This window comes from Tursiops truncatus, chromosome 14 (assembly GCF_011762595.2).
Source record: "Tursiops truncatus isolate mTurTru1 chromosome 14, mTurTru1.mat.Y, whole genome shotgun sequence".
Classification (NCBI taxonomy): domain Eukaryota; kingdom Metazoa; phylum Chordata; class Mammalia; order Artiodactyla; family Delphinidae; genus Tursiops; species Tursiops truncatus.
The window spans coordinates 62,347,945-62,375,295 of NC_047047.1; the positions used below are offsets into that span (position 1 = coordinate 62,347,945).

Genomic DNA, 27,351 nt, shown 5'->3' on the forward strand with positions numbered 1-27,351 from the left:
GGTTTGTCATATATGGCCTTTATTATGTTGAGGAAAGTTCCCTCTATGCCTACTTTCTGGAGGGTTTTTATCATAAATGGGTGTTGAATTTTGTCGAAAGCTTTCTCTGCATCTGTTGAGATGATCATATGGTTTTTCTCCTTCAGTTTGTTAATATGGTGTATCACGTTCATTGATTTGCATATATTGAAGAATCCTTGAATTCCTGGATAAAACCCCACTTGACCATGGTGTATGATCCTTTTAATGTGCTGCTGGATTCTGTTTGCTAGTATTTTGTTGAGGATTTTTGCATCTATGTTCATCAGTGATATTGGCCTGTAGTTTTCTTTCTTTGTGACATCTTTGTCTGGTTTTGGTATCAGGGTGATGGTGGCCTCGTAAAATGAGTTTGGGAGTGTTCCTCCCTCTGCTATATTTTGGAAGATTTTGAGAAGGATAGGTGTTAGCTCTTCTCTAAATGTTTGATAGAATTCGCCTGTGAATCCATCTGGTCCTGAACTTTTGTTTGTTGGAAGATTTTTAATCACAGTTTCAATTTCAGTGCTTGTGATTGGTCTGTTCATATTTTCTATTTCTTCCTGATTCAGCATTGGCAGGTTGTGCATTTCTAAGAATTTGTCCATTTCTTCCAGGTTGTCCATTTTATTGGCATAGAGTTGCTTGTAGTAATCTCTCATGATCTTTTGTATTTCTGCAGTGTCAGTTGTTACTTCCCCTTTTTCATTTCTAATTCTATTGATTTGAGTCTTCTCCCTTTTTTCTTCATGAGTCTGGCTAATGGTTTATCAATTTTGTTTATCTTCTCAAAGAACCAGTCTTTGAGTTTTATTGATCTTTGCTATCATTTCCTTCATTTCTTTTTCATTTATTTCTGATCTGATCTTTATGATTTCTTTCCTTCTGCTAACTTGGGGTTTTTTTGCTCTCCTTTCTCTAATTGCTTTAGGTGCAAGGTTAGGTTGTTTATTCGAGATGTTTCCTGTTTCTTAAGGTAGGATTGTATTGCTATAAACTTCCCTCTTAGAACTGCTTTTGCTGCATCCCATAGGTTTTGGGTCATCATGTCTCCATTGTCATTTGTTTCCAGGTATTTTTTGATTTCCTCTTTGATTTCTTCGTTATTAAGTAGTGTATTGTTTAGCCTCCATGTGTTTGTATTTTTCACAGATCTTTCCTGTAATTGATATCTAGTCTCATAGCATTGTGGTCGGAAAAGATACTTGATACAATTTCAATTTTCTTAAATTTACCAAGGCTTGATTTGTGACCCAAGATATGATCTATCCTGGAGAATGTTCCATAAGCACTTGAGAAAAATGTGTATTCTGTTGATTTTGGATGGAATGTCCTATAAATATCAATTAAGTCCATCTTGTTTAATGTATCATTTAAAGCTTGTGTTTCCTTATTTATTTTCATTTTGGATGATCTGTCCAGTGGTGAAAGCACGGTGTTAAAGTCCCCTACTATGAATGTGTTCCTGTCGCTTTCCCCTTTTATGGTTGTTAGTATTTGCCTTATGTATTGGGGTGCTCCTATGTTGGGTACATAAATATTTACAATTGTTATATCTTCTTGGATTGATCCCTTGATCATTATGTAGTGTCCTTCTTTGTCTCTTCTAATAGTCTTTATTTTCAAGTCTATTTTGTCTGATATGAGAATTGCTACTCCAGCTTTCTTTTGGTTTCCATTTGCATGGAATATCTTTTTCCATCCTCTCATTTTCAGTCTGTATGTGTCTCTAGGTCTGAAGTGGGTCCCTTGTAGACAGCATATATATGGGTCTTGTTTTTGTATCCATTCAGCCAGTCTGTGTCTTTTGGTGGGAGCATTTAATCCATTTACATTTAAGGTAATTATCAATATGTATGTTCCTATTCCCATTTTCTAAATTGTTTTGTGTTTGTTATTGTAGGTCTTTTACTTCTCTTGTGTTTCTTGCCTAGAGAAGATCCTTTAGCATTTGTTGTAAAGCTGGTTTGGTAGTGCTGAACTCTCTCAGCTTTTGCTTGTCTGTACAGGTTTTAATTTCTCCATCAAATCTGAATGAGATCCTTGCTGGGTAGAGTAACCTTGGTTGCAGGTTTTTCTCCTTCATCACTTAAAATATGTCCTGCCAGTCCCTTCTGGCGTGCAGAGTTTCTGATGAAAGATCAGCTGTTAACCTTATGGGGATTCCCTTGTGTGTTATTTGTTGTTTTTCCCTTGCTGCTTTTAATATGTTTTCTTTGTATTTAATTTTTGATAGTTTGATTAATATGTGTCTTGGCTTGTTTCTCCTTGGATTTATCCTGTTTGGAGCTCTCTGTGCTTCCTGGACTTGATTCACTATTTCCTTTCCCATATTAGGGAAGTTTTCAACTATAATCTCTTCAAATATTTTCTCAGTCCCTTTCTTTTTCTCGTCTTCTTTTGGAACCCTTGTAATTCGAATGTTGGTGTGTTTAATGTTGTCCCAGAGGTTTCTGAGACTGTCCTCAGTTCTTTTCTTTCTTTTTTCTTTATTATACTCTGCAGTAGTTATTTCCACTATTTTATCTTCCAGGTCACTTGTCCGTTCTTCTGCCTCAGTTATTCTGCTATTGATCCCTTCTAGAGTATTTTTAATTTCATTTATTGTGTTGTTCATCGTTGTTTGTTTCATCTTTAGTTCTTCTAGGTCCTTGTTAAATATTTCTTGCATTTTGTCTATTCTATTTCCAAGATTTTGGATCATCTTTACTATCATCATTCTGAATTCTTTTTCATGTAGACTGCCTATTTCCTCTTCATTTGTTAGGTCTGGTGGGTTTTTATCTTGCTCCTTCATCTGCTGTGTGTTTTTCTGTCTTCTCATTTTGCTTATCTTACTGTGTTTGGGGTCTCCTTTTTGCAGGCTGTAGGTTTGTAGTTCTGTTGTTTTTGGTGTCTGTCCCCAGTGGCTGTAGTTGGTTCAGTGGGTTGTGTAGGCTTCCTGGTGGGGGGGACTAGTGCCTGTGTTCTGGTGGATGAGGATGGATCTTGTCTTTCTGATGGGCAGGTCCATGTCTGGTGGGGTGTTTTGGGGTGTTTGTGGACTTATTATGATTTTAGGCAGCTTCTCTGCTAATGGGTGGGGTTGTGTTCCTGTCTTGCTAGCTGTTTGGCATAGGGTGTCCAGCACTGTAGCTTGCTGGTCATTGAGCGAAGCTGGGTGTTGTTGAGATGGAGATCTCTGGGAGATTTTCGCCATTTGATATTACGTGGAGCTGGGAGGTCTCTTGTGGACCAGTGTCCTGAAGTTGGCTCTCCCACCTCAGAGGCACAGCACTAACTCCTGGCTGCAGCACCAAGAACCTTTCATCCACATGGCTCAGAATAAAAGGGAGAAAAAGTAGAAACAAAGAAAGAAAGAGGATAAAATAAAATAAAGTAAGGTAAATAAAATAAAGTTATTAAAATAAAAAAATAATTATTAAGAAAAAATCTTTTTAAAGTAAAAAAAAGAAAACGGACGGATAGAACCCTAGGACAAATGATGAAAACAAAAGTATACAGACAAAATCTCACACAGAAGCATACACATACACACTCACAAAAAGAGGAAAGGGGGAAAAAATAATAAATCTTGCTTTCAAAGTCCACCTCCTCAATTTGGGATAATTCGTTGTCAGTTCACGTATTCCACAGATGCAGGGTACATCAAGTTGATTGTGGAGATTTAATCTGCTGCTCCTGATGCTGCTGGGAGAGATTTCCTTTTCTCTTCTTTGTTCACACAGCTCCTGGGTTTCAGCTTTGGATTTGGCCCCACCTCTGCGTGTAGGTCACCGGAGGGCATCTGTTCTTTGCTCAGACAGGACAGGGTTAAAGGAGTTGCTGATTCGGGGGCTCCAGCTCACTCAGGCCGGTGGAGGGAGGGGTATGGAGTGCGGGGCAAGCCTGTGGGAGCAGAGGCTGGCGTGATGTTGCAGCAGCCTGAAGCGCGCCGTGCGTTCCCCGAGGGAAGTTGTCCCTGGGTCACGGGACCCTGGCTGTGGCGGGCTGCACAGGCTCCCCGGAAGGGAGGTGTGGATAGTGACCTGTGCTTGCACACAGGGTTTTTGGTGGTGGCAGCAGCAGCCTTAGTGTCTCATGCACGTCTCTGGGGTCCGCGCTGTTTGCCGTGGCCCACGCCCGTCTCTGGAACTCCTTTAAGCAGCACTCTTAATCCCCTCTCCTTGCGCACCAGGAAACAAAGAGGGAAGAAAAAGTCTCTTGCCTCTTTGGCAGGTCCAAACTTTTCCCCGGACTCTGTCCCGGCTAGCCTTGGTGCACTAACCCCTTCAGGCTGTGTTCATGCCGCCAGTCCTCTCTCTGTGATCTGACCGAAGTCCGAGCCTCAGATCCCAGCCCAGCCCGCCCCGGTGGGTGATCAGACAAGCCTCTAGGGCTGGTGAGTGCCGGTTGGCACCGATCCTCTGTGGGGGAATCTCTCTGCTTTGCCCTCTGCACCCCTGTTGCTGCGCTCTCCTCCATGGCTCCGAAGCTCCCCACTTCCGCCACCCGCAGTCTCCGCCCATGAAGGGGCTTCTAGTGTGTGGAAACCTTTCCTCCTTCACGGCTCCCTCCCACTGGTGCAGGTCCCGTCCCTATTCTTTTGTCTCTGTTTATTCTTTTTTCTTTTGCCCTACCCAGGTACGTGGGGAGTTTCTTGCCTTTTGGGAGGTCTGAGGTCTTCTGCCAGCATTCAGTGGGTGTTCTGTAGGAGTTGTTCCACGTGTAGTTGTATTTCCAATGTATCTGTGGGGAGGAAGGTGATCTCTGCATCTTACTCTTCTGCCATCTTCCCCCTCTCCCCCACTCTGTGTTTTGATTGGAGCATTCAGTCCATTGACATTTAAGGTAATTATTAATACATCTGTATTTATTGCCATTTTAAACCTTGTTTTCCAGTCGATTCTATGTTTCTTCGTTTCTTTTTCTTTTTGTGGTTTGATGTTCCTTTTATGTTTGTGTCCTCTTCTTTTTGGCTTTTATGAATCTATTGTATGTTATTGATTTGTGGTTACCCTGTTTTTCAGGTATGTTGACTCCTTCCTATAACTGCTTGCTTTAGACTGATAGTTTTAGAATAGACATTGTAAGAAGAAAAAACAAAATCTAGATTTTCTTATTCTCCTTCCCCACATTTTGTGATTTTGACGTCCTTTTTTACATCTTCATGTTTATCCTTTTGCTGTTCCTTATGTTTATCATTGCTTTCACAAATAGGTTAGTTTTTCTTTTTGATCTGTAAACCAGCTTAAGTGATTTAATTTCCAATTGTGATTCCCTCTTTCCTATATCTTCTTCTTTTCTATTTAGGGAAGACCTTTGAATATTTCTTTTAAGATAGGTTTAGTATTGCTGTATTCTTTTAGTTTTTGCTTATCTGAGAAATTCTTTTTTTTTTAAATTTACTTTTATGGCTGTGTCAGGTCTTAGTTGTGGCATGCGGGATCTTTCGTTGTGGTGCACGGGCTCTTCATTGCAGTGCACAGGCTTCTCTCTGGTTGTGGCTTGCAGGTTTTCTCTTCTCTAGTTGTGGTGCACAGGCTCCAGAGAGCGTGGGCTCTGTAGTTTGCGGCATGTGGGCTCTCTAGTTGAGAGGTGTGAACTCATTAGTTGTGGTGTGCGGGATTAATTGCCCCGCAGCGTGTGGGATCTTAGTTTCCCAACCAGGGATCGGAACTTTGACCCCTGCATTGGAAGGCAGATTCTTTATACCACCAGGGAAGTCCCTGAGAAATTCCTTCTCTCCTCCTAAGTGATAGTCTTGCAGGGTAGAGTATTCTAGGTTGCAGATTTTTCCCTTTCAAGACTTTGAATATATTTTGCCACTCCCTTCTGGCCTGCAGCATTTCTGTAGAGAAATCAGCTGATAGCCCTATAGGGGGTTCCCTTGTAATTAGCTTCTTGCTGCCTTTAGAATCCTCTCTTTAACTTCTTCCAGTTTTATTATAGTATGTCTTGGTGTAGGACTGTTTGGGTTCATCTTGTTTGGGACCCTTTGTGCTTCCTGTATCTGGATATCTATTTCCTTCTTTAGGTTTGAGAAGTTTTCAGCCATAATTTCTTCAAATACATTTTTAATCCCCTTTTCTCTTTCTTCTCTTTCTGAAATCCCTATTATGCACAGACTGGCAAGCTTTGTATTTTTTTACATTATATTGGTCATATTTATTATATTATTCCATAGGTCTCTTATATTGCTTTCATCTTTTTTCATTTGGCTGTCTTCTGTTCTGATTGGGTAATTTCCATCACTGTATTCTATCTTGCAGATCACTTATTCTTTCTTCTGCATTATGTACAGTAAGTGCCCTACATACAAATGAGTTCTGTTCCAAGAGTGCATTCATTAAGTCTCATTTGTTCGTAAGTCCAACGAAGTTAGCCTAGGTACCCAACTAACACAATCAGCTATATAGTACTCTACTATAATAGGTTTATAATACTTTTCAAATAATACATAATAATGTATTTACAACTAATACATAAAAAATAAACACAAAAATAAAACATTTTTAATCTTACAGTACAGTAGCTTGAGAAGTACAGTAGTACAGTACAAGAGCTGGCATACAGGGGCTGGTGTTGAGTGAACAGGCAAGAAGAGTTACTGACTGGAGGAGGGAGAGGAGGTGGGAGATGGTAGGATCATCAGCAACAGGAGACGGAGGGCAAGCTGCAATTTCACTCACGCCTGACGTTGATGGAACGCATGTTCACATCTTGGAAATTTCGCAACTTGAAGGTTCGTATGTAGGGGACTTAATGTATTCATCCTGCTATTCATTGCCTTGAGCTCAGCTTCTGTCTTGGCAAATGAATTTTCTAATTTTTCTTGGCTCCACCTTAATTTCGAGTTCCTTTTTACAGGAATCTGCATTTCTGTTGATAGCCTTTCTTAATTCCTTCAGTATTTTCATTACCTCCTTTTTGAACTCGGTGTCTATTAGACTGAAGAGGTCTGTTTCACTGTTTGTTCCTTCAGGGGGATTCTCTTGGTCTTTTAAGTGGGAGTGGTTCCTCTGCTTCTTCATTTTGCTTATACTATATTTCTTACTCTGTGAGTTGAGAAGAAACAATTACTGTAATCTTGGAGGTCTGTTTATAAGCGGGAGTGTTCCTGTGTGGTTTGTGTGTGTTTAATAGTTTTTTGGTGTGAGAGCTGCTTTTAGTTTGGGCGTCCTTTTTCCTTACCGTGTGCTGGCCATTATCCCCTTGACGGGGTGTGCGGGTGCGTGGCCCGTGCAAGCTCCTGGGAAGGCAGGGACAGCGGTTGGTGCCCGGTCATAGGGCTCTCGGTGGTAGAGGACATGGACATTTTAGATGTACCATTCCTCCTATGGCAGATGCTAAAATCCAAAAGCCTGTCTTACAAGAAAATGTTAAATGGGGATATTTTCTGCTGAGTATGCCTATCCATAGTTTGTTTTTGAAAACTCAGATGCTCTTATTAAAAATGATTCTGAGGGATTTCCCCAGTGGTCCAGTGGTTGGGACTTCGCCTTTCAATGCAGGGGGTGCGGGATTGATCCCTGGTCAGGGAGCTGGGATCCCACATTCCTCACGGCCAAAAAGCTGAAACATGGAACAGACGCAATATTGTAACAAATTCAATAGAGACTTCGAAAATGGTCCACATCAAAAAAGTCTTAAAAAAAAGATTCTGAAATTCAGGTTAAATAAGACAACTGTATGACTGTGGATTTGTATTAAGTAAGGCTTGGAACACTGAAAGCTATTCTTCCTATGTTATGCATCTGTATTCATTTGCTAAAGGCTGTCAAAGTACCACAGACTGGGTGGCTTAAATTTATTTTTTTTTAATTCTGGAGGCTAGAAGTTCAAGATCGAGGTATTATAGAATTTTCTTCTTAGGCCTCTCTCCTTGGCTTGTAGATGGCTGTCGGCCCCCTGTGCCTTCCCAGGATCTTCCTGTGTATGTCCTAATTTCATATAAGAGCACCAGTCCTATTGGATTAGGGCCCACCCCGGTGACCTTCTTCAACCTTAATTAGCTCATCTAAAAATACAGTCATAGTCTGAGGTACTGAGGGGACATGACTCAACATGAATTCCAGGGACACAATTCCACCCATAACAGTATCTAACAAATGTAATAATTAACCTGTAAAACACTCTACATTCATAGAAGACCATTGATAGAGTGGGGTGGTCGGGAACAACTTGTGTGCACATGGTCATTGACATTACTCGGATGTAGAAATTTTCTAAAAAAATGGTGATTTATTTTGCTTTAACATACAATGGTAAATATATTGGGATCATCAAGTTTTAAAATTTGCTGGTCCTACTTTACACATTGTAACAAACACTAATGTAAGCTCATTAGTTCTTCCATTTGTAGGAAAGGGATCCAATGAACACCTACCAGCAGCTTGGCTAAAAATGGACATTAAAATCAGATACCACATTGTAAATATAAAGTACTTTTCTCCAAATGTGTATAAAAGTTTTGAAACAATTAATCACTGCCTGCTCCACAGGACAATTTGGATTTTAAAAATGTTCCAGACCAGGAATAGCATAACCCTGTGTAACAATACTTATAATAGTTTAAACAATATTTTATCAAAGGCTTTTGCACTTGACATTTGAAAGAAACAGTAGCCAAGGAACTGCATAACCAAAAAATGAAAATTATATAAAATATTTCCACCACTATTTAAATGCCAGATTTAATCAAGCAATAGTAAAAAATATCAAAACAAAAAACATAATAATACAACCTTCTGTTTAAAATAATAGCACTGTTCTGCCTCTTTTCCACTGAATTTTACATATGAACAGACTATATATACTGTTTTTTCAGAGAAATGTCCATTTGGTCTGTCACACAAGTCAGGCTCACACTGAATCCTTTCGCTTCTGAGGATATACAATTCCATGATGTTTCCATATTTCCAACATTCTGGGTCAAGTGAAATGTCTGAAGTATAATACATTTCTCTTTCTCCTTTACACAGTGCAGAGTATACAGGTTTAGGTTATGTAGCTTCACTTTTACTCCAGGTCACTGTCTTTTTCTAAATTCAAGGCGGTATTCAATGGAGTGCAGTAGTTTGGCTTGTCGGAAGGTACAAAGCCGGGCAGACACACACACTTATAGGAACCTTCGGTGTTGATACACTTGGCATTCTTGCAGAGAGACATCCGGTTGTTCAACTCATCACATTCGTTGACATCTGCAATAAGCCAAACCACGCAGGTTAGCAAGCTTCAACATTGTTCCAGGAGGAAATGCAATCTACACCCTACCTTAGGCATCCGGCCTGAACACAGCCTGGCTGTTCTGTGCTCTCCCCCCAGTAAACTGCAGTCTTTCCCATTATTGTCTTTCAATTACATGCAAGAGAAATACTACTTTATAGATCTTAAAAAGGTGATTATCCAGGAGGTTCTAGAATTTCTTTCCCTGTTTGTTACTTAACACAACAGGGACCATTTTGTCAGCTTGACTTTTTATAGTCAAACCTTAAGGAAGCTGGAACAACTATCCTACTTCTAAATTCCTCTCTGCACATGCCGAAGAACTGTTAGGTTGTCAAGAGAAATAAAGAGAGCCTCTGAGCAGCCTCTCTAAAGGTTTAAGTTACTTTCTTAGATTTCTTTCCACAGGAAAGAAAGGCTCTATGCACTTGAAACACCTTTAATACTTGAAACACCTTTAATAACCCAGGTTACCTTTTTTTTTTAGACCCACTTCAGATTGGGACTAACAAAATTGAAGTGGGGAAACTACACGACGGAGCAAAACAGCCACAAAAATAGAGGAAAAAAATGCTACAAGTCAAGGGTCATTTAGCAAGGAGGCCAGCAGGCTCAGGAACACATCCTCAATCACACGGTAAGGATAAACATATTTTTACTCTTCTCTTAAAAGTAAGAGGGAAGGCAACGTGAGAGTTATGAAAAGAACTTTCTCTAAAATGGAAGTTGTATTTTCTTTTTCATCTATATTCCCCTCTTGCTGGTGTCAGGTATTCAGGGAAAACATTTGCTGCAGAGTCAAAAGCTCAATTTAAAAGAGTCAAACTAATTACCCCAAACTTTCTGGCCTTTCCTCCATAGGTATGTACCATTTATATGAATTCTTAAATACCAACTTTTTAAAAATTTGTGGTAAAATATATGGAACATAAAATTGACCATTTTAACCACTTTTGAGTGGAGAGTCCAGTGGCATTAAGTACCTTCACATTTTTGTGTAATCGTCACCACTGTCCATCTCCAGAACTTTTCTCATCTTCCCAAACTGAAACTCTGCAAATCTTAAATGTACTAGATTGTCTGAGGTCCAGCCACAGGGCATTCAGGAAAAGAGTAATTTCCCATCAAATACATATGATTCTTACCAACACAGGTCATCTTGGCCATATCCAAGTGATACCCATCAAAGCAATCACAGGTGTAACCCTCCTGCACCCTGACACAGCGCCCGTTTTCACAGCCGTTGAGGATGCCACATTCTTCAGCCTGCAACTCCTCAAAGCTATTTAAAAAACCTGGAAGGGAAAGGACAGGAGGCAAGTTACAAATTTTCAACCTCTTACACTGTTTTTTATGATCATTAAGGTTATGGTTCATCATACATACATATTTCCCATTCCTTAAAGATAGCATTAAAATTCAAGTGAATATATCTGTACACGATATTAAGCAAACTATTACCAATCTTGTGTAGGTTGTACAGATTAGCCCCACATCTTGAATTCTGTTGTTCTACACTAAAATCACATAAAATGATACAGCAAGTAGGGTATTTTTTTGCCCTTAATTATTAAAATTTTTTGTCTAAGATTTTAAATTTCCTGAGTTCTCAGTAGGGTAAATGTCAGAACATCTTTCAGGATAGAACCGATGGAACTCACTATGAGAGTAGACATTTGCTAAGATGCACAGCATTGGAGGCAGTGCTCTTTCATGGGGAGTTCCCAGGAGCGGAGAAAACCCAGGCTGGCTTGCCGCGTGAGGTCTGTTTGCTCTGGCTTTGGAATGAGCCTTACAAAAGGGCTCTTGGGGGATCAAAGGATAAAGGCAGTAAAAGGAACTCACAACATCCTGATAAACGAGAAATACATATTTCTGTTTAGAAAACCAAAATTCTTTTAAAGAAACAAAGAAGCTCTTGTTTGGCTCTTTTTTTTAAAGATATCTTTAAACTGATTCGGAGCTAGAGTTTAGTAGTACAAAAACAATGTAGCCAGGCATCAAGAATATTTTCCTCTGTTTCTAGAAAGTTGTAAATCCACGGTGACCCAAACACACTGTTGATGTGGGGGTCTTATCCTCTCCCCCACCTTCTGAAGGCAGCATGTATTTGCTTTTTTTTTTTATAAATTTGTTTTTGGCTGTGTTGGGTCTTCATTGCTGTGCAAGGTTTTCTGTAGTTGCAGCGAGTGTGGGCTACTCTTCGTTGCAGTGTGTGGGCTTCTCATTGCAGTGGCTTCTCTCGTTGCAGAGCACGGGCTCTAGCGCAGGCTTCAGCAGTTGTGGCTCATGGGCTCTAGAGCACAGGCTCAGTCATTGTGGCGCACAGGCTTAGTTGCTCCACAGCATGTGGGATCTTCCTGGACCAGGGCTTGAACCTGTGTCCCCTGCATTCGCAGGCAGATTCTTAACCACTGCACCACCAGGGAAGCCCCACGTATTAGCTTTTAAGGGGAAAAAAAAAAATCAACCTAGGGTCAGAACTCTACATCTGACCTTTGAAGTAATTCTCCAGTCGAACTGCAGGGGGCAGCAAAATATCATTTCTTATGCAGGGCTGTAAGGTCTAACAATGATTTTAAAAATTAAGTAATGCATCTAAAAAGGAAAAAAAATACGACTGGGCATCAAGACTGTCAGCAGATCCTGAAGCCAGTTTGAGAAATATTGACAAGAAAGTCAACCTATGGAAATATTTCAAAGTCCAGGTAACACAGTAAAGTCCATTTTAACTAGTAAAATTATGTTTATTATAGAAGTTAAAACATGAAATTAAAATTTGAAACTCCTACACACGCATTAATCAGACTCCCCAAAATACTTCTACAGGACTCTAAAACAACAGCAGTCAGCAAAGGACAGCCCGTGCTCTAAAGTGGGCCTGCTACCTATTTTTATAAATGAAGTTTACTGGAACACAGCCTCACCTATTTGCTAATATCTGTCTGTGGCTGCTTTCCTGATTCCAGAGCACAGTTGAGTAGCTACAAAAGAGACTATATAGCCTGCAAAGCCTACAAATTTTACTGTCTGGCCATTTATAGAAAAAGTTGATCTCTGCTCTAGAAAATTCCAGTTTTAGAAATACTGCTCTAACTAAAGGTGACACCAGTCATTAGCCCAACTTTCTTCAACACAGAGGCACAAGATGATGAATAATAAAGGTGGTGTGGTTCAGCCTCTCTTTTACTATCTTACCTCATACGATTTTATGTCTTCAGTAGGGCCAGAGAGCCTTTGATCCTGGTCTAGGAAGGAGGAGCTATTTCTCTGCAACTTGTAAGAAATTTAAAGGCCGTTACATAGTCAAACCTGGGGGGTCTTCGAACTGCATCTGCAACTTCCTATGTTGCTAAACAGGAAATTGACCTGATACCAACATGCTTATTTCTTAACATTTGTAGTGAATTTTAAAAGTTTTAAAGCAATGACAGCTTAAAAAAAAACTACATAAGCCAGAACACTTCACCATTAAAATTCCTGGCATCTGAACTATAATGCATTAGAGGCTGCACACACAAGCCATGGGATTGCGTCAGAGTTACATGTAGATTTACCCTGGTATTTTGGATTTATGGGGCAGGCAAACTGTACTTTCTTGCAACTTTAATATTTCTTCTCCCTTTTTTTTAAAAGTAAATGTTTACTGACCTATAAATATATACACAGAAGTGTAGAAATTATAAGGGCACAGGCTTATAGCTGTCAATGTATTTAAGCACATTTCTTGAAGTAGTGCATGATTATTTGTGGTTGATTAAAGAAAACCTAAGGCAGGGGTCCCCAACCCCTGGGCTACAGACCGGTACTGGTCCATGGCCTGTTAGGAACTGGGCCGCACAGCAGGAGGTGAGCAGTGGGCAAGTGAGTGGCGCTTCATCTGCCGCTCCCCATTGCTCGCATTACTGCCTGAGCTCCACCTCCTGTTAGCATTATGGTGAGTTGTATAATTATTTCATTATATATTACAATGTAATAATGTGCACAATGAATGTAATGAGCTTGAATCATCCTGCAACCCCGCCCCCCCCCCCCCCCACATCTGTGGAAAAATTGTCTTCCACAAAACCGGTCCCTGGTGCCAAAAAGGTTGGGGACCACTGATCTAAGGTGTTAGGATAGTGGTTACCCTGAGGGGGTGGGAGGGTGGCTGGGAAAAGGGGAACCAGGGGTCCTTCTGGATGCTGGCAATGCTCTAGATCCACTCAGGTCTAGAAGACCCAACCCAGCTGATTTAATAGAATGCTGTTTTCACGTAAATTTTAAAGCAGTTTTAATTTGGCTGAAGGATCAATATACTGCATACTTTAAAAAACAAAAGGAGGGAAGGGAAAGGAGGAAAACACTCTTTGGCTCAGAACTGAAGTAGCTCCAGAGGCAGCCACAAAGCTTGTGTTGCTCCTCAGGACCCAGGTCACAGCTAGTTTGCTTTGTGCACAGGTGAAAGGCCCCAAAGAAAGAAGAGCATTGCTGTATTTTATAATTTCAGCAGTGTCCCCGAAGTCCTACCCCCAACTACCTGGTCTGCAGGGATTCTGTCTTGAAAATCTGGAGCAGCTTCACTTGCTGCAATGAGGCCCCCTATGTAGGATGTGGAACAGGCACCTGGACGCCACTGCTCTAGTCCCATTCTTGAAGGCAGACAACCCATTATCTACTGATATTTCAATTTGTACCATCCCATTTTTCAGACTTCACATAATTAGTCTGTATGTGAAAGCTCTGGTCTCTCCCACAGACATATTTAGCTTATGTGGCTTCATATCCAGGACACTCTGGTTGTACATTTAGGCATTTACTTTCTAAATGGGAACAGGATTCACACATACACACTCCACCTCCCATTTGAAAAGTCTGCTCACAAATCCAGGAAAAGCATCACACATCCTTTCTTACTTAATAAACCCCCTCACAAGTGAATTCTAAAGATTAATCTCTGACCAGGAGAGCAATCGTTTTATCTCCCATTCTAAGAGAATGGACTTGAGGACATGGGGAGGGGGAAGGGTAAACTGGGATGAAATGAGAGAGAGGCATTGACATATATACACTACCAAATGTAAGTAGATAGCTAGTGGGAAGCAGCTGCATAGCACAGGGTGATCAGCTCAGTGCTATGTGACCACCTAGAGAGGTGGGATAGGGAGCGTGGGAGGGAGACCAAGACGGAAGGGGATATTGGGATATATGTATACGTATAGCTGATTCACTTTGTTATACAGCAGAAACTAACACAACAACATTGTAAAGCAACTACAATAAAGATGTTAAAAAAATCAACTCAGTACAGTTAATATTTACCATTTCCTTGTATGAAAAAAGACTGCAATACAATAACCAAGCTATCAAGAAAACTGACCCTTAAACTAGGCCACCACTTCATGGGTAAAAAAATGATTTTGTCATGGAAGTTATAACAAATAACATTTTCTTTAAAGAAAATAAACATCCCAAAGCAATCTACAGATTCAATGCAATCCCTATCAAATTACCAATGGCATTTTTTGCAGAACTAGAACAAAAAATCTTAAAATTTGTATGGAGACACAAAAGACCCCGAATAGCCAAAGCAGTCTTGAGGGAAAAAAGCAGAGCTGGAGGAATCAGAGTCCCTGACTTTGTACTGTACTACAAAGCTACAGTAATCAGGACAATATGGTACTGGCTCAAAAACAGAAATATAGATTAATGGAACAAGATAGAAAGCCCAGAGATAAACCCACACACCTATGGTCAGCTAATCTATGACAAAGGAGGCAAGGATATACAAGACAGTCTCTTCAATAAGTGGTGCTGGGAAAACTGGACAGCTACATGTAAAAGAATGAAATGAGAACACTCCCTAACACCATACACAAAAATAAACTCAAAATGGATTCGAGACCTAAATGTTAGACCAGATGCTATAAAACTCTTAGAGGAAAACATAGGAAGAACACTCTTTGACATAAATCACAGCAAGATATTTTTTGATCCACCTCCTAGAGCAATGGAAATAAAAACAAAAATAAACAAATGGGACCTAATGAAACTTCAAAGCTTTTACACAGCAAAGGAAACCATAAACAAGACGAAAAGACAGCCCTCAGAATGGGATAAAATATTTGCAAACGAAGCAACGGACAAAGGATTAATCTCCAAAATATATAAACAGCTAATGCAGCTCAATATTAAAAAAAAAAAAACAACCCAATCCAAAAACGGGCAGAAGAGCTAAATAGACATTTCTCCAAAGACACACAGATGGCCAAGAAGCACATGAAAAGCAGCTCAACATCACTAATTGAGAAATGCAAATCAAAACTACAATGAGGTATCACCTCACACCAGTTAGAATGGACATCATCAGAAAATCTACAAACAACAAATGCTAGAGAGGGTGTGGAGGAAAGGGAACCCTCTTGCACTGTTAGTGGGAATGTAAATTGATACAGCCACTATGGAGAACAGTATGGAGGTTCCTTAAAAAGCTAAAAATAGAATTCCCATATGATCCAGCAATCCCACTACTGGACATATACCCAGAGAAAACCATAATTCAAAAAGACACATGCACCCCAATGTTCACTGCAGCACTATTTACAATAGCCAGGTCATGGAAGCAACCTAAATGCCCATCGACAGACAAATGGATAAAGAAGATGTGGTACATATATACAATGGAATATTACTCAGCTATAAAAAGGAACGAAATTGGGTCATTTGTTGAGACGTGGATGGATCTAGAGACTCTCATACAGAGTAAAGTAAGTCAGAAAGAGAAAAATATCATATATTAACGCATATATTTGGATCCTAGAAAAATGGTACAGATGAACTGGTTTGCAGGGCAGAAATAGAGACACAGATGTAGAGAACAAATGTATGGACACCAAGGGGGGAAAGTGGTGGGGGGGCGGGTTGGGGTGGTGGTGTGATGCATGGGAGATTGGGATTGACATGTATACCCTGATGTGTGTAAAACTGATGACTAATAAGAACCTGCTGTATAAAAAAATAAATAGGGCTTCCCTGGTGGCACAGTGGGTGGGAATCTGCCTGCCAATGCAGGGGACACGGGTTCGATCCCTGGCCCGGGAAGATTCCCACATGCCGCGGAGCCACTAAGCCCATGTGCCACGACTACTGAGCCTGCGCTCTAGAGCCTGTGCTCTGCAGCAGGAGAGGCCACAAGAATGAGAAGCCCGTGCACCACTCGCTGCAACTAGAGAAAGCCTGTGCACAGAACAAAGACCCAACACAGCCAAAAATAAAAACAAATAAATTTATAAAAATAAATAAAAACTCAAAAAATAAATAAATAAAAGAAAATAAACGTAATAGCATTCCCACCAGTGAGACTCATAATCTGATCCGGTGGTTCTCAAACTTGAGTGTACGTAGGGCTTACTCAGAGGGCTGGTAAAGCCGATTGGTGGGTCTCACCCCGGTATCTGATTCAGCAGGCCTACAGCATAGCTCGCAAATTTGCATTTCTTACAAGTTCTCAGGGACTACATTTTGAGAACCACTGACTGAACTTCAGAACCACAATTTAGTTCCAAAGTAACTAAAAAGGTTGCTTACGGTCCTGAATGAAGTAGGGATCAGCTTCGGGAGCGTACTGTTCACTGAAGTCGACCAAGGCATCCTGTCCATATGGCTGCCGGCGTCCCGTGACGGGGATGTTACACAGCTGGGCATAGTCATCTAAGAAGGAAATGACAATGAACGTGACACACCATCGCTGTTTGCTCGCACCTGGATGCACCCAGTCACCACGTGCCCCATCTCCCACACACACCCCTGATCCTGAAACATCTCAATATTCCTTATGGGTGCTCTATTCATCCACATACAATTCATGCTGTACAGCATAATTAAGATTCTGAACAGCAGACCCAACACAGTAGCTGAACAGTTGGTAGAATGTATCCCAGGAGAGTAAAGGACTGAAAACATGAGCCATCGGAGAGTGCTGCAAGCCTTTTGGAAGAATGGCTTTATCTGAACCCATCAGGTGTTTTCACCAAAACATTTAAAGCGTATAGAGTAGTCATTCATACAGAGATAAACTTTTCCACTCAATAGAGAAAAAAGTGCATCTCTGGTGATCCAAAAATGAGACACAACCAAATGAAGATGCAACTAAGTACCATTTGAATTTAGTCCCTACTATTATACTTCTCTACTCAAGACCTGGTCCCTTATGAATAACATTATAGCAGTGATGATTATCTCATCATAACAGTAATAGTGACGTAATGGTACTAGTAACAATAGCTAAGAGTTGTATAATGTTTGCTCTGTGCCAGATACTGTTTTAAGCACTTAATACACATTAATTCAGTAAAATATTTACACCACCCTATGAAAAGCTACTATTATCTCCATTTTACCAATGGGAAGTAGAAGCATGGAGTGGCTAAACGACAACTGGTATGAGGCAGCACCATACTTGAACTCAATCATGCGGCTGAAGGGGGTACACGTAACATTCTTCCTCTCCTACATCTACCTTAGCTCCTTTGTAATTCTTGTCTTTGCCTCTTCTGCACCTTAGCTAAATTCATCTGCAGTTACCACTTCTTGAGGCCACATTCCCATTCCCATGGCCATCTGACTTAACTCCCCCTTTAGTCCTCCTCACAGGACCCACCTATAGCACATGGGATCTTGGTTCTCCACATGTTCGGGGATGATTGTGCTTTCCAGTGCATTTCATGGCCTCGGGCTCTTACCCGTACTTTGGAGCAGAGTTATTTAGAAGGTCTAGAGAGGAAAGCTTTAGAAGAGATATCTTCATGCTCTGAATGCACATTTTATAGAAAATATACTGCCTGAGGATTCATCTAGCAGTTGGTGAAAATTCTGGGGCTACCTAGACTTCAACATCTCTGCCGGAACTGAGAGCTGCAGGTCAGCCGGCCCCAGGACTGGCTGGACACTCAGGGAAGCCACACCAGGCAGTAGCCACACTTGCCTGGACCACAGATTGAAGGAGTATTCCTCTATTTTAGTTCCTTCTGTAACAAAACTAAAGAAAAGCACTGAGGCAAGCGTGTGAACTCTCAAGGCTTTCTTCCATCACCTTCCTCTTAAAGGAGTCAAAGGTGTGTGTGAGGTATGTGTGTGTCTGCGCATGCATGCACGTGCACACACCCGCACATTCTCCCCTAAAGTGCAAAACGGGAGCGTAAAAGCAGAAAAGACCCTGAACCCCTAGACAGGGTAGGATCATGGTTGCCCCTTCCTAAAATTCTTCTTGTGGGAAGCATTCCAGGAATGGCGCACACCCCCATCCCAGACATCGCCGAGCACTTCCTCACGAAACCACTTCATGAGAAATATTAATTTCATTAAGGAAATAGCTAAACCTGGAAAAAGACTGTTGACTCACAAAAATAAAGCTTCAAACAAAGAGAACACAAATGGTTGTCAGTTCTGCTTCAGGTTTGAAAGCGAAGAATTAAGGGTTTCCCTGCAAAGGCAAGATCGCAGAAATGTTTACAAGTTTCACACACTGAGGTCATTTTCTCTCATGACTTTTTTTTTTTTGGCGGTACGCGGGCCTCTCACTGTTGTGGCTCTCCCGTTGTGGAGCACAGGCTCCGGACGCGCAGGCTCAGCGGCCATGCCTCACGGGCCCAGCCGCTCCGTGGCATGTGGGATCTTCCCGGACCGGGGCACGAACCCGTGTCCCCTGCATCGGCAGGCAGACTCTCAACCACTGCGCCCCCAGGGAAGCCCTCTCATGACTTTTTATATATATTTGTTGTACATCTGAAAGGGAGACAACATTTTGTATCCAGGCAACAGTTGTGATCAAGAGTGGATATTAAAAAAAATTAATTCATGCTCTTATTTTGCAAACCTAAGTCCAGAGGTGGCTGAGCAGCATACGCTCCTCTTCAGCGTCTCGCTCTCAAGTCCCGGGCCCATGGCTCTTCCCCAGACCATGCCTCTTCCACCAAGAAATGACCTGGTCTCCACCCTCCAAGCTCTCACCGTCTAACATCACAAAAGGAAGGGATCAAATGGGAGAGGAGTGGAGGAGGAATGGACTTCTGTTCCTGTGTGATGTTTAGGGACAGCTTCCTAGAAAAGGAACACTTGACCTGAAACTAAGTAGATGAGAGGATTTACTTAATAGAAGATATTTGGGATTCTAAAAAGAGTTTACCCAAAGGCATCACAAAAGCAAACTGTAAGCTGTGTTTGGGGACTACCAAGTAGTTCCTAAGAAAGGCTTTGGACGTGACCCAGGCCGTAAAGGGAAGCAGAGGAGAGTAATGGGCGGGGGACCCTCTGCGGTTTGCTGCATCTTCCTTCCCCTCCCTTCATCCCTGGACATGCATTTTTCTCAAGTTTCTAGAGCTTAATGTCCTTTGCTGCTTCACTTTATCTAACACGTTACCAATCCAAACTTCAAGATTTTTGGTCAGTTATCAAAACATCATTTCTATATTAAATGTACTACTCTCTTTTGTATTTGAAGATGTGCTACAGTCCCATCAACACCAGGACATGCATTTTGAGTTATTTTTCTGGGAGCATGATGGGTCTATCCTAATCCATCCATGCTGCCTCTCCCATTGCACACATCTGCTCTCATTCTTGGCCAGGGTCACGGGTGAAATGAGCACGGGATAATGAAAAGAACATGGGCTTCGGAGGCAGAAGCCGGGGCTCAAGTCCTGGCTGTACCACTTACTTTCCAGCTTAGCAACTGTGGGCAAGCCTCAGTTTTCACATCTGTCACATGGGGATAATTCCTGTTTGCCTCTCTGTCACTGGTGTATTAAAAAATGAGATGATGTTATGGAACTGTTCATAAATTTTGAAGCACCAAGAAAATGGAGGTTACATTTTTTTTAAGGTAAAATCACTCATGTCCCTGCTGAACACCTGGCAATAAATGAGGATTTGCAAAGACGGTATCAGAATGATTGATATAACATAGTGTTAGCAAAACTTTAAACGTAGTTGTCAATGGGCAAAGACCTGTACAATAAATTAAGAGCAATGAAAGCACAGTCTCCAGATGTTTTTAGATATTGTTTCAAGATCTGAAATTTTTAAATAGATGGAGGAAAACTCCAACTCAGTAAACAGAGAAAGATGTCTTCATCTCAAAAATTATTGACTGCCTGGGCAAATTTAATCACTTGATCAGACAGTGATAAGGTATCAGCAACAACACATTATAACACTAGATCAACAAAACTCAAAATACAGGGGGAAAAAACTGATGTTCAGCAGTTGTTAGTATATGCTCGACCCCTTTAGAAATGCCTTGAGTAGCCAGTAGGTTTCTCATCATCTTTTAAGGCAACAACTGGAATATCGTGGAGTTTTCTAGTGAATCCTGGGTAAGGCGTCTCCTCCAGGATCTGGGCACATGCACCTTTCTAACATGTGCTGGATCTCTGAGCCACACCAGAGCTCACTGAGCTTGGCGGCACTTGGCCTCGGTTATCCCTAGGGCTGGGTCACGGCTATAGCCCAGCTGGGGAGGCAGTGAGTTGTGGTTGGCTGAGGCTGTGGAGCTGGGAATAGCAGATCCCTGAACTGTTGCCACAGCTCCCGATGGCGGCCCATGAGAATCTCTTGGCTGCCACTTCATCCAGCTCAACATGTCGAGATGAACACATTTTTTGTCCCTAGAGTTTTTTTCCTTCTGCAAGACACTCCTTACTTAAGCAAGTTGACAACAATTAAGCACCTGGTTGTCTGGGGCTTGGTGCAAAGGAAGAGCTCTGCTTAGCAGGGCTTGTACTTTGTGAGGCAAATGCCATTTCTGGGACACAATGTGTCCGTCCAGGATCTAGCCAAATATGAATGTGAAATGAATAGGAAGTAGAAATATTCACACCTCAAAGTCCCCCCACTCATTGCACTCCTCACCTCTGCAGGCACAAATGCTAAGCTCTTGATCAAAGCTATGAAAGACACACATGGGATGGTGTGGGCTGCCATCACTTACGTGGTCTAAACAAGATCCAGGCCATGGATCACGCTCAGTTCCCTGCCATGGCAGATTCACATGACAGATGGTACTGCTTTGATTTTAATACTAAATTGAAAAAAAAGTTTAAAAATTGCCCCCCTGGAGCCAAGAGGTCTGGGGCCCCCGCTGTCAGCAGCAATGGGAAGCACATTATCATATCCTGGCAGGAAATCTCCTTCCTTATGACAGACACATCTGTAGGGCTGGTCTGGACAGTCACACATCACAATGCCAATCAGGCATGTGAGGAAACTGGGAGGTGAAGTCTGACTGAGGCAGATTAAATTCAGCTGCTTTTAGAAATGATGAAGAGGCTGCATTTTGTTCTCCACACATCAGGGATGAAAACCTAGTGCTCTAAGGTTTGAAGTGCATGATTTTCAAAAAAAGGAGAAGGACCAATTCATATGCATAAGGAAAAATGGGTCATATTTTACTGAAACTTCTAGATCAGGTGTTTTTCCTACAGGCCTCCACATGTACTATTAATTGATGATGGTGTTTGGAAAACATACACACCAGGAAACGGAGGAAGGAGACAGGGAGAATGGAACGAATATTTACCTGAGCGCATGCTGAGCCAGTAGTATAATTGGCACTTTTCTTTGAAATTAGCAAAAGCTATGGAATTAGAAAAATGTTGACCATTTACAGAACATACCGTCCAGTACTGATGACAGAAGAAGGAACGTAAGAGAGAGGATTCTACTGCTGATGCCACACCCTGTGGAACTGGACATGTGTTTAGGTGTCTGTCTGCTTATGCTTATTCTCAGAGAGTACACTCTTATCCACAGTGCCTGGTGAGCAGGTAGTAAACCTGCTTTCCTGATGTTAAAACTTGCTGAGTGGTGAGAGAAAATTAGGTATCCGAAAAAGCAGCAGTCCCCAACCTTTGTGGCACCAGGGACAGGTTTCGTGGAAGACAATTTTTCCACGGACTGGGGGGAGGTTCAGGTGGTGATGCGAGCGATGGGGAGCGGCAGATGAAGCTTCGCTCGCTCATCCGCCGCTCGCCTCCTGCTGTGCGGCCCGGTACCAGTCCGCGGCCTGGGGGTTGGGGACCCCTGCTAAAAAGAGAAGCACCCAGAGTCAAAAGCCCGGGGTTCTAGTCCTACTGCTTCCTATTCTTCGGACTAGATACCTTCCTTTGAGCTGTGTCTATTGCACAGGATTATGGTACTGTGCCTTAGCAGCATTAAAGGCAGTGCATTGCTCCATTCAGTGATTGACTCACTCATCCAACCAGAGGCTGAGAATATTACAGGCAGTGTGGACTTTGGGAGAGAGAGAGAGGAAGGATAAAACGACCGTACACTGACATGTGCAATAGTGCTTGAAGAAGAGGTAATGCCTAGAGTCAGCCAGGAAGAGCTGGGGAAGCCTTCACTTTGGAGATGAGCATCTACAGGAAGGGGGTCAGCCAGGTGAAGCAGAGGAGGGAAGGTAACTCAGAGTCATAGGCATATATAATAGATCAGAAAGTCTTAGGGAAATGAAAGGACCACATAAACGCTGCCTACTACCGATCCCTGCTAAAGAACAATCGAAAAAAGGAAAGTTGGCGAACATGCACTATTAAGCTCCTGTGTGCTAGGCGCTGTGTACCTTTGCACACACTTTTCCCTTTAAATCTCAGAATCCTATGAAATAACTGTAATTAGCTCCTTTTGTTTCCGACAAGGAAGCTAAGATTTATAGCATAACTGTCCTAGCTTAGTTGAAGGATTGACTCTGTTGGTCTATCTGCAAAACCATGCTCTTTCAATTCCACAGCTGCCCTTCTGAAACCCTTAGAAGAAAATTATTAAATACATTCCCTAGACTGTAAGTATCAGGTAAGTACTTAGTTCAGCAATAAGCATTTCTGACTAAAATTCCAGGGAGGGTAATAACCGTGAATGCTGGTGAGCTCAGCCCCACCAGGGTCAGCTTTATCATTAGCAGGATTTATATTTATTGAATTTGCTCAATTTATTAGGTGGAAGAGATCAAATTGCTTAATGTTCAATTAAATTGTACTTGTCGAGGAGAGGGAAGTAATGAAGTCTAGTCTCGGCAGGGTCTACATTCTGTGGGACGCCTGTAAATGTTAATGCTCTAAGGAAACTCACAGGCTGTAGACCAATCAAGTTCCCTCACCCCCAACCTTCACCTAATGCTGCCCCTTCCAAGTTCAGTCACTCCCAGCATCTTCCATCACACTGCTGTTTACGTAGCCAGACTATAACTGGAGAGAGAGATTTGTTGGGTGTGAATGCCAAAACAATGGAGGTTCCATTTAGAAATCCATTTCTAAAACCTGGATTCAAAATTTATAGACTTGTAACAGCATTAAATTATGCCACACATAAAAACCTTAAAATAATGATTGATAACATGAATTTCTCAGGAAGGACTGCATGAAAGGTTTCCTCTATTTCTAAGTAAACAGGGCTTTAGAAATAAAACATTAAGTCTTGCATTCAGCCAATCTCAGAGGAAATTAGGAATGAAGTAACTTCTAATATTCGATAAGAGACAAGACTGGACAATGCAATGAACAGGCAAATACGAGGAAAGTTCAACATGTTAATTTTCTAAGCTGACCTACTTCATATTTTTCCAACTGGAAGGACAGATAAACTGTTTCATTTCCTGCTTTCCTACTCATTAAGTACTACTCTGAAGTGACAATCTGAGAAGTCAACAGTTAGGTAAAATAAATATTATATGGAAGGAATACATTTTGTTTTTTCTATTATGTTTTTTGCATTAATCAAGTAAGAATTATTTTAAAATTTGAGCTACACATGTGCTTAAGATTAAAGAGGATGTTGTACAACATACGGAATATACTAAATGCCACTGAATTATTCACTATAAAATGCTTAACTTTGTCATGTGAATTTAACCCCAATTAAAGAACAAGTCAAGAGAAACAAAAAAATGTATTCTTTAAAGTCTGGTATTCATCTAACCTTTCTACTTTTAATTGGTAAAATGAGAAAACAAGACTAGTTGATCTCTAAGGTCCTTTCTAGCTTACATATTCTACAATTCTAAGTGGACATTTTTACTATTAGGCTGCAAAATATTGGGAAGACAATCTGTCACTGAAACTTGTGGGCTATAATATGAGATAATCACCACCAGATGGCGCTATTGTCTTCAGGTGATGCTCACACGGGTGTTTCCAGACGACTGACAATCATGGAATTGAATGCACTGTAAGTAATCATGGACAGTCTAACCTCATTCATTTTCCTGCTGAGGAAACGGAGGTCCAGAGAAATTTAATGATATTTCAAAGGTCAAGTCAGGTTAAATTTTCAAAATATTGTTTTCTTTTAATAAAACTAAATTATTAAAATCTAAGGGTAAAAATAATTGTATCTTAAGTTTTAAAGCTGTTCAAAACTCTCTTGATGAATATTCAGAAGTATAGACCTCAAGGTTATGAAATAAAGATGTACTTCTGGATCGTCATTTGAAAAGCAAGTTCTAGGTAATTAATGCAATATTAAAGTACTGCTAAACATAATTAATAGATTATTCATAAATATGTATCCCATTTAATTATAGGAAATAAACTAAAGCTGCAAAGCAAAACTGAACTGTTTTAAGATCTGTAACTCTGTTTTATGATTTGCTCATATATTGCTATTTATCTTAATCTGAAGTAACTCCCTTCTTACCTTCCCCTCCGGATCTATTCAGAATCAGATACAGTCCTAGTAACTCTTCCCTCTGGCAATGATTTATTTGGCTACCTTGGTAGGCACTGAAAGATTATGATGTGAATGGTAACTTCTAGGGTTGAACAGTGCACAACCAACACAACTGTTCATAACAGCTCTGCTTGCCACTGAGACTTGAAGCTCAGAAGGAAGCATAAAAGAAGGCCTTGTTGTGCCTGGAAGCCTTCCAATGAGCTAATCTTTTGTAATTTGCTTCTTAAGACACTGGCTACTGATGTTGAGCAAAATAATTATCATCCTAGTTTCTGCTCCTTGCAGATTTATGCCAACATGCTTCCTAAGCACTTCCTAGATGCTTTCCTCACAGTCATAAGAGGTACAATCTGTCTGCTGCATGAAGTGAGAGGAGATAAAATTTCCCTCACCCTTCCTCTGCCAGGCATGCCTGCTCTAGCCATGAGATCAGCATATAAAAGACATGGGCAGCCAGTGGCTTTTGTCCAGGCATAGTTGTCTTACAAAGTCAATTAGGAAAAGGTCAAAATAAATACAACATTATTTGATTTCAAAACCTCAAACACAGAACAGGGCTTTAAGCAATTACATACAGTGATATTTTTCATAGTCCCACTCAGCACAGTTCATTTTCTTACAGTACATTTCAACTATCAATGAAGAGAAAAAAATCCTATCAGCAAAATTTCTTTAAAATACATGAAAGTAAAATTTCCACTAAAAAGAAAATCAACAACAAAAAGGCATTTCTAGAAAATCGAATGCCTATTCATAATGTCTGATTTCAAGGTAGAAAGTTTAAACTGCTAAAAATTTGACTGCTTGTTAGTGAAAAATAAAAGTGCTGCTTTTTGTGATCTGATGGTTCATTTTACGTGCATATCTTAATTTCTCTACTTTGGCTTTACATTAGAAAGATTCTAATATATAGGTATGATTATAATAATAATGCAAGTTATTCTCCACTCAGAATAGTTTCAATAACAGAGCATGGCCAAATACCTTCTTAGCACTTCAATGTAGTATAGCTATTAAGAAAATAAGCCTTGAATAAAATTGATACCCCAACCCCGAATAGCCAAAGCAATCTTGAGAAAGAAAAACAGAGCTGGAGGAATCAGGCTCCCTGACTTCAGACTATACTACAAAGCTACAGTAATCAAGACAGTATGGTACTGGCACCAAAACAGAAAGATAGATCAATGGAACAGGATAGAAAGCCCAGAGATAAACCCACGCACCTATGGTCACCATATCTTTGATAAAGGAGGCAGGAATGTACAGTGGAGAAAGGACAGCCTCTTCAATAAGTGGCGCTGGGAAAACTGGACAGGTACATGTAAAAGTATGAGATTAGATCACTCCCTAACACCATACACAAAAATAAGCTCAAAATGGATTAAAGACCTAAATGTAAGGCCAGAAACTATCAAACTCTTAGAGGAAAACATAGGCAGAACACTCTATGACATAAATCACAGCAAGATCCTTTTTGACCCACCTCCTAGAGAAATGGAAATAAAAACAAAAATAAACAAATGGGACCTAATGAAACTTCAAAGCTTTTGTGTAGCAAAGGAAACCATAAACAAGATGAAACGACAACCCTCAGAATGGGAGAAAATATTTGCAAATGAAGTAACTGACAAAGGATTAATCTCCAAAATTTATAAGCAGCTCATGCAGCTCAATAATAAAAAAACAAACAACCCAATCCAAAAATGGGCAGAAGACCTAAATAGACATTTCTCCAAAGAAGATATACAGACGGTCAACAAACACATGAAAGAATGCTCAACATCATTAATCATTAGGGAAATGCAAATCAAAACTACAATGAGATATCATCTCACACTGGTCAGAATGGCCATCATCAAAAAATCTACAAACAATAAATGCTGGAGAGGGTGTGGAGAAAAGGGAACCCTCTTGCACTGCCGGTGGGAATGTAAATTGATACAGCCACTGTGGAGAACAGTATGGAGGTTCCTTAAAAAACTAAAAATAGAACTACCATATGACCCAGCAATCCCACTACTGGGCATATACCCTGAGAAAACCATAATTCAAAAAGAGTCATGTACCAAAATGTTCATTGCAGCTCTATTTACAATAGCCCGGAGATGGAAACAACCTAAGTGTCCATGGACAGATGAATGGATAAAGAAGATGTGGCCCATATATACAATGGAATATTACTCAGCCATAAAAAGAAACGAAATTGAGCTATTTGTAATGAGGTGGATAGACCTAGAGTCTGTCATACAGAGTGAAGTAAGTCAGAAAGAGAAAGACAAATACCGTATGCTAACACATATACATGGAACTTAAGAAAAAAAATGTCATGAAGAACCTAGGGGTAAGATAGGAATAAAGACACAGACCTACTAGAGAATGGACTTGAGGATGTGGGGAGGGGGAAGGGTAAGCTGTGACAAAGCG

At 40.8% G+C, this 27,351-nt stretch overlaps 1 protein-coding gene across 15 annotated transcripts in view; it reads right to left on the minus strand.

Annotated features, from left to right (window-relative positions):
- Positions 1–8,217: 8,217 nt before the first annotated feature.
- The window catches only part of LTBP1 (latent transforming growth factor beta binding protein 1), a 424,762-nt gene continuing 405,628 nt past the window's right edge, over positions 8,218–27,351 (minus strand). For all 15 annotated transcript variants that reach the window (XM_033838746.2, XM_033838748.2, XM_033838744.2 and 12 more), the window contains 3 exons: positions 16,792–16,914; positions 10,371–10,520; positions 8,218–9,200 (listed from right to left, as the gene is read on the minus strand). In XM_033838746.2, coding sequence (XP_033694637.1) covers positions 9,019–9,200; positions 10,371–10,520; positions 16,792–16,914 — 455 coding nt within the window. In that variant the 3' untranslated portion in view covers positions 8,218–9,018. The remainder of the gene's footprint in view (positions 9,201–10,370; positions 10,521–16,791; positions 16,915–27,351) is intronic.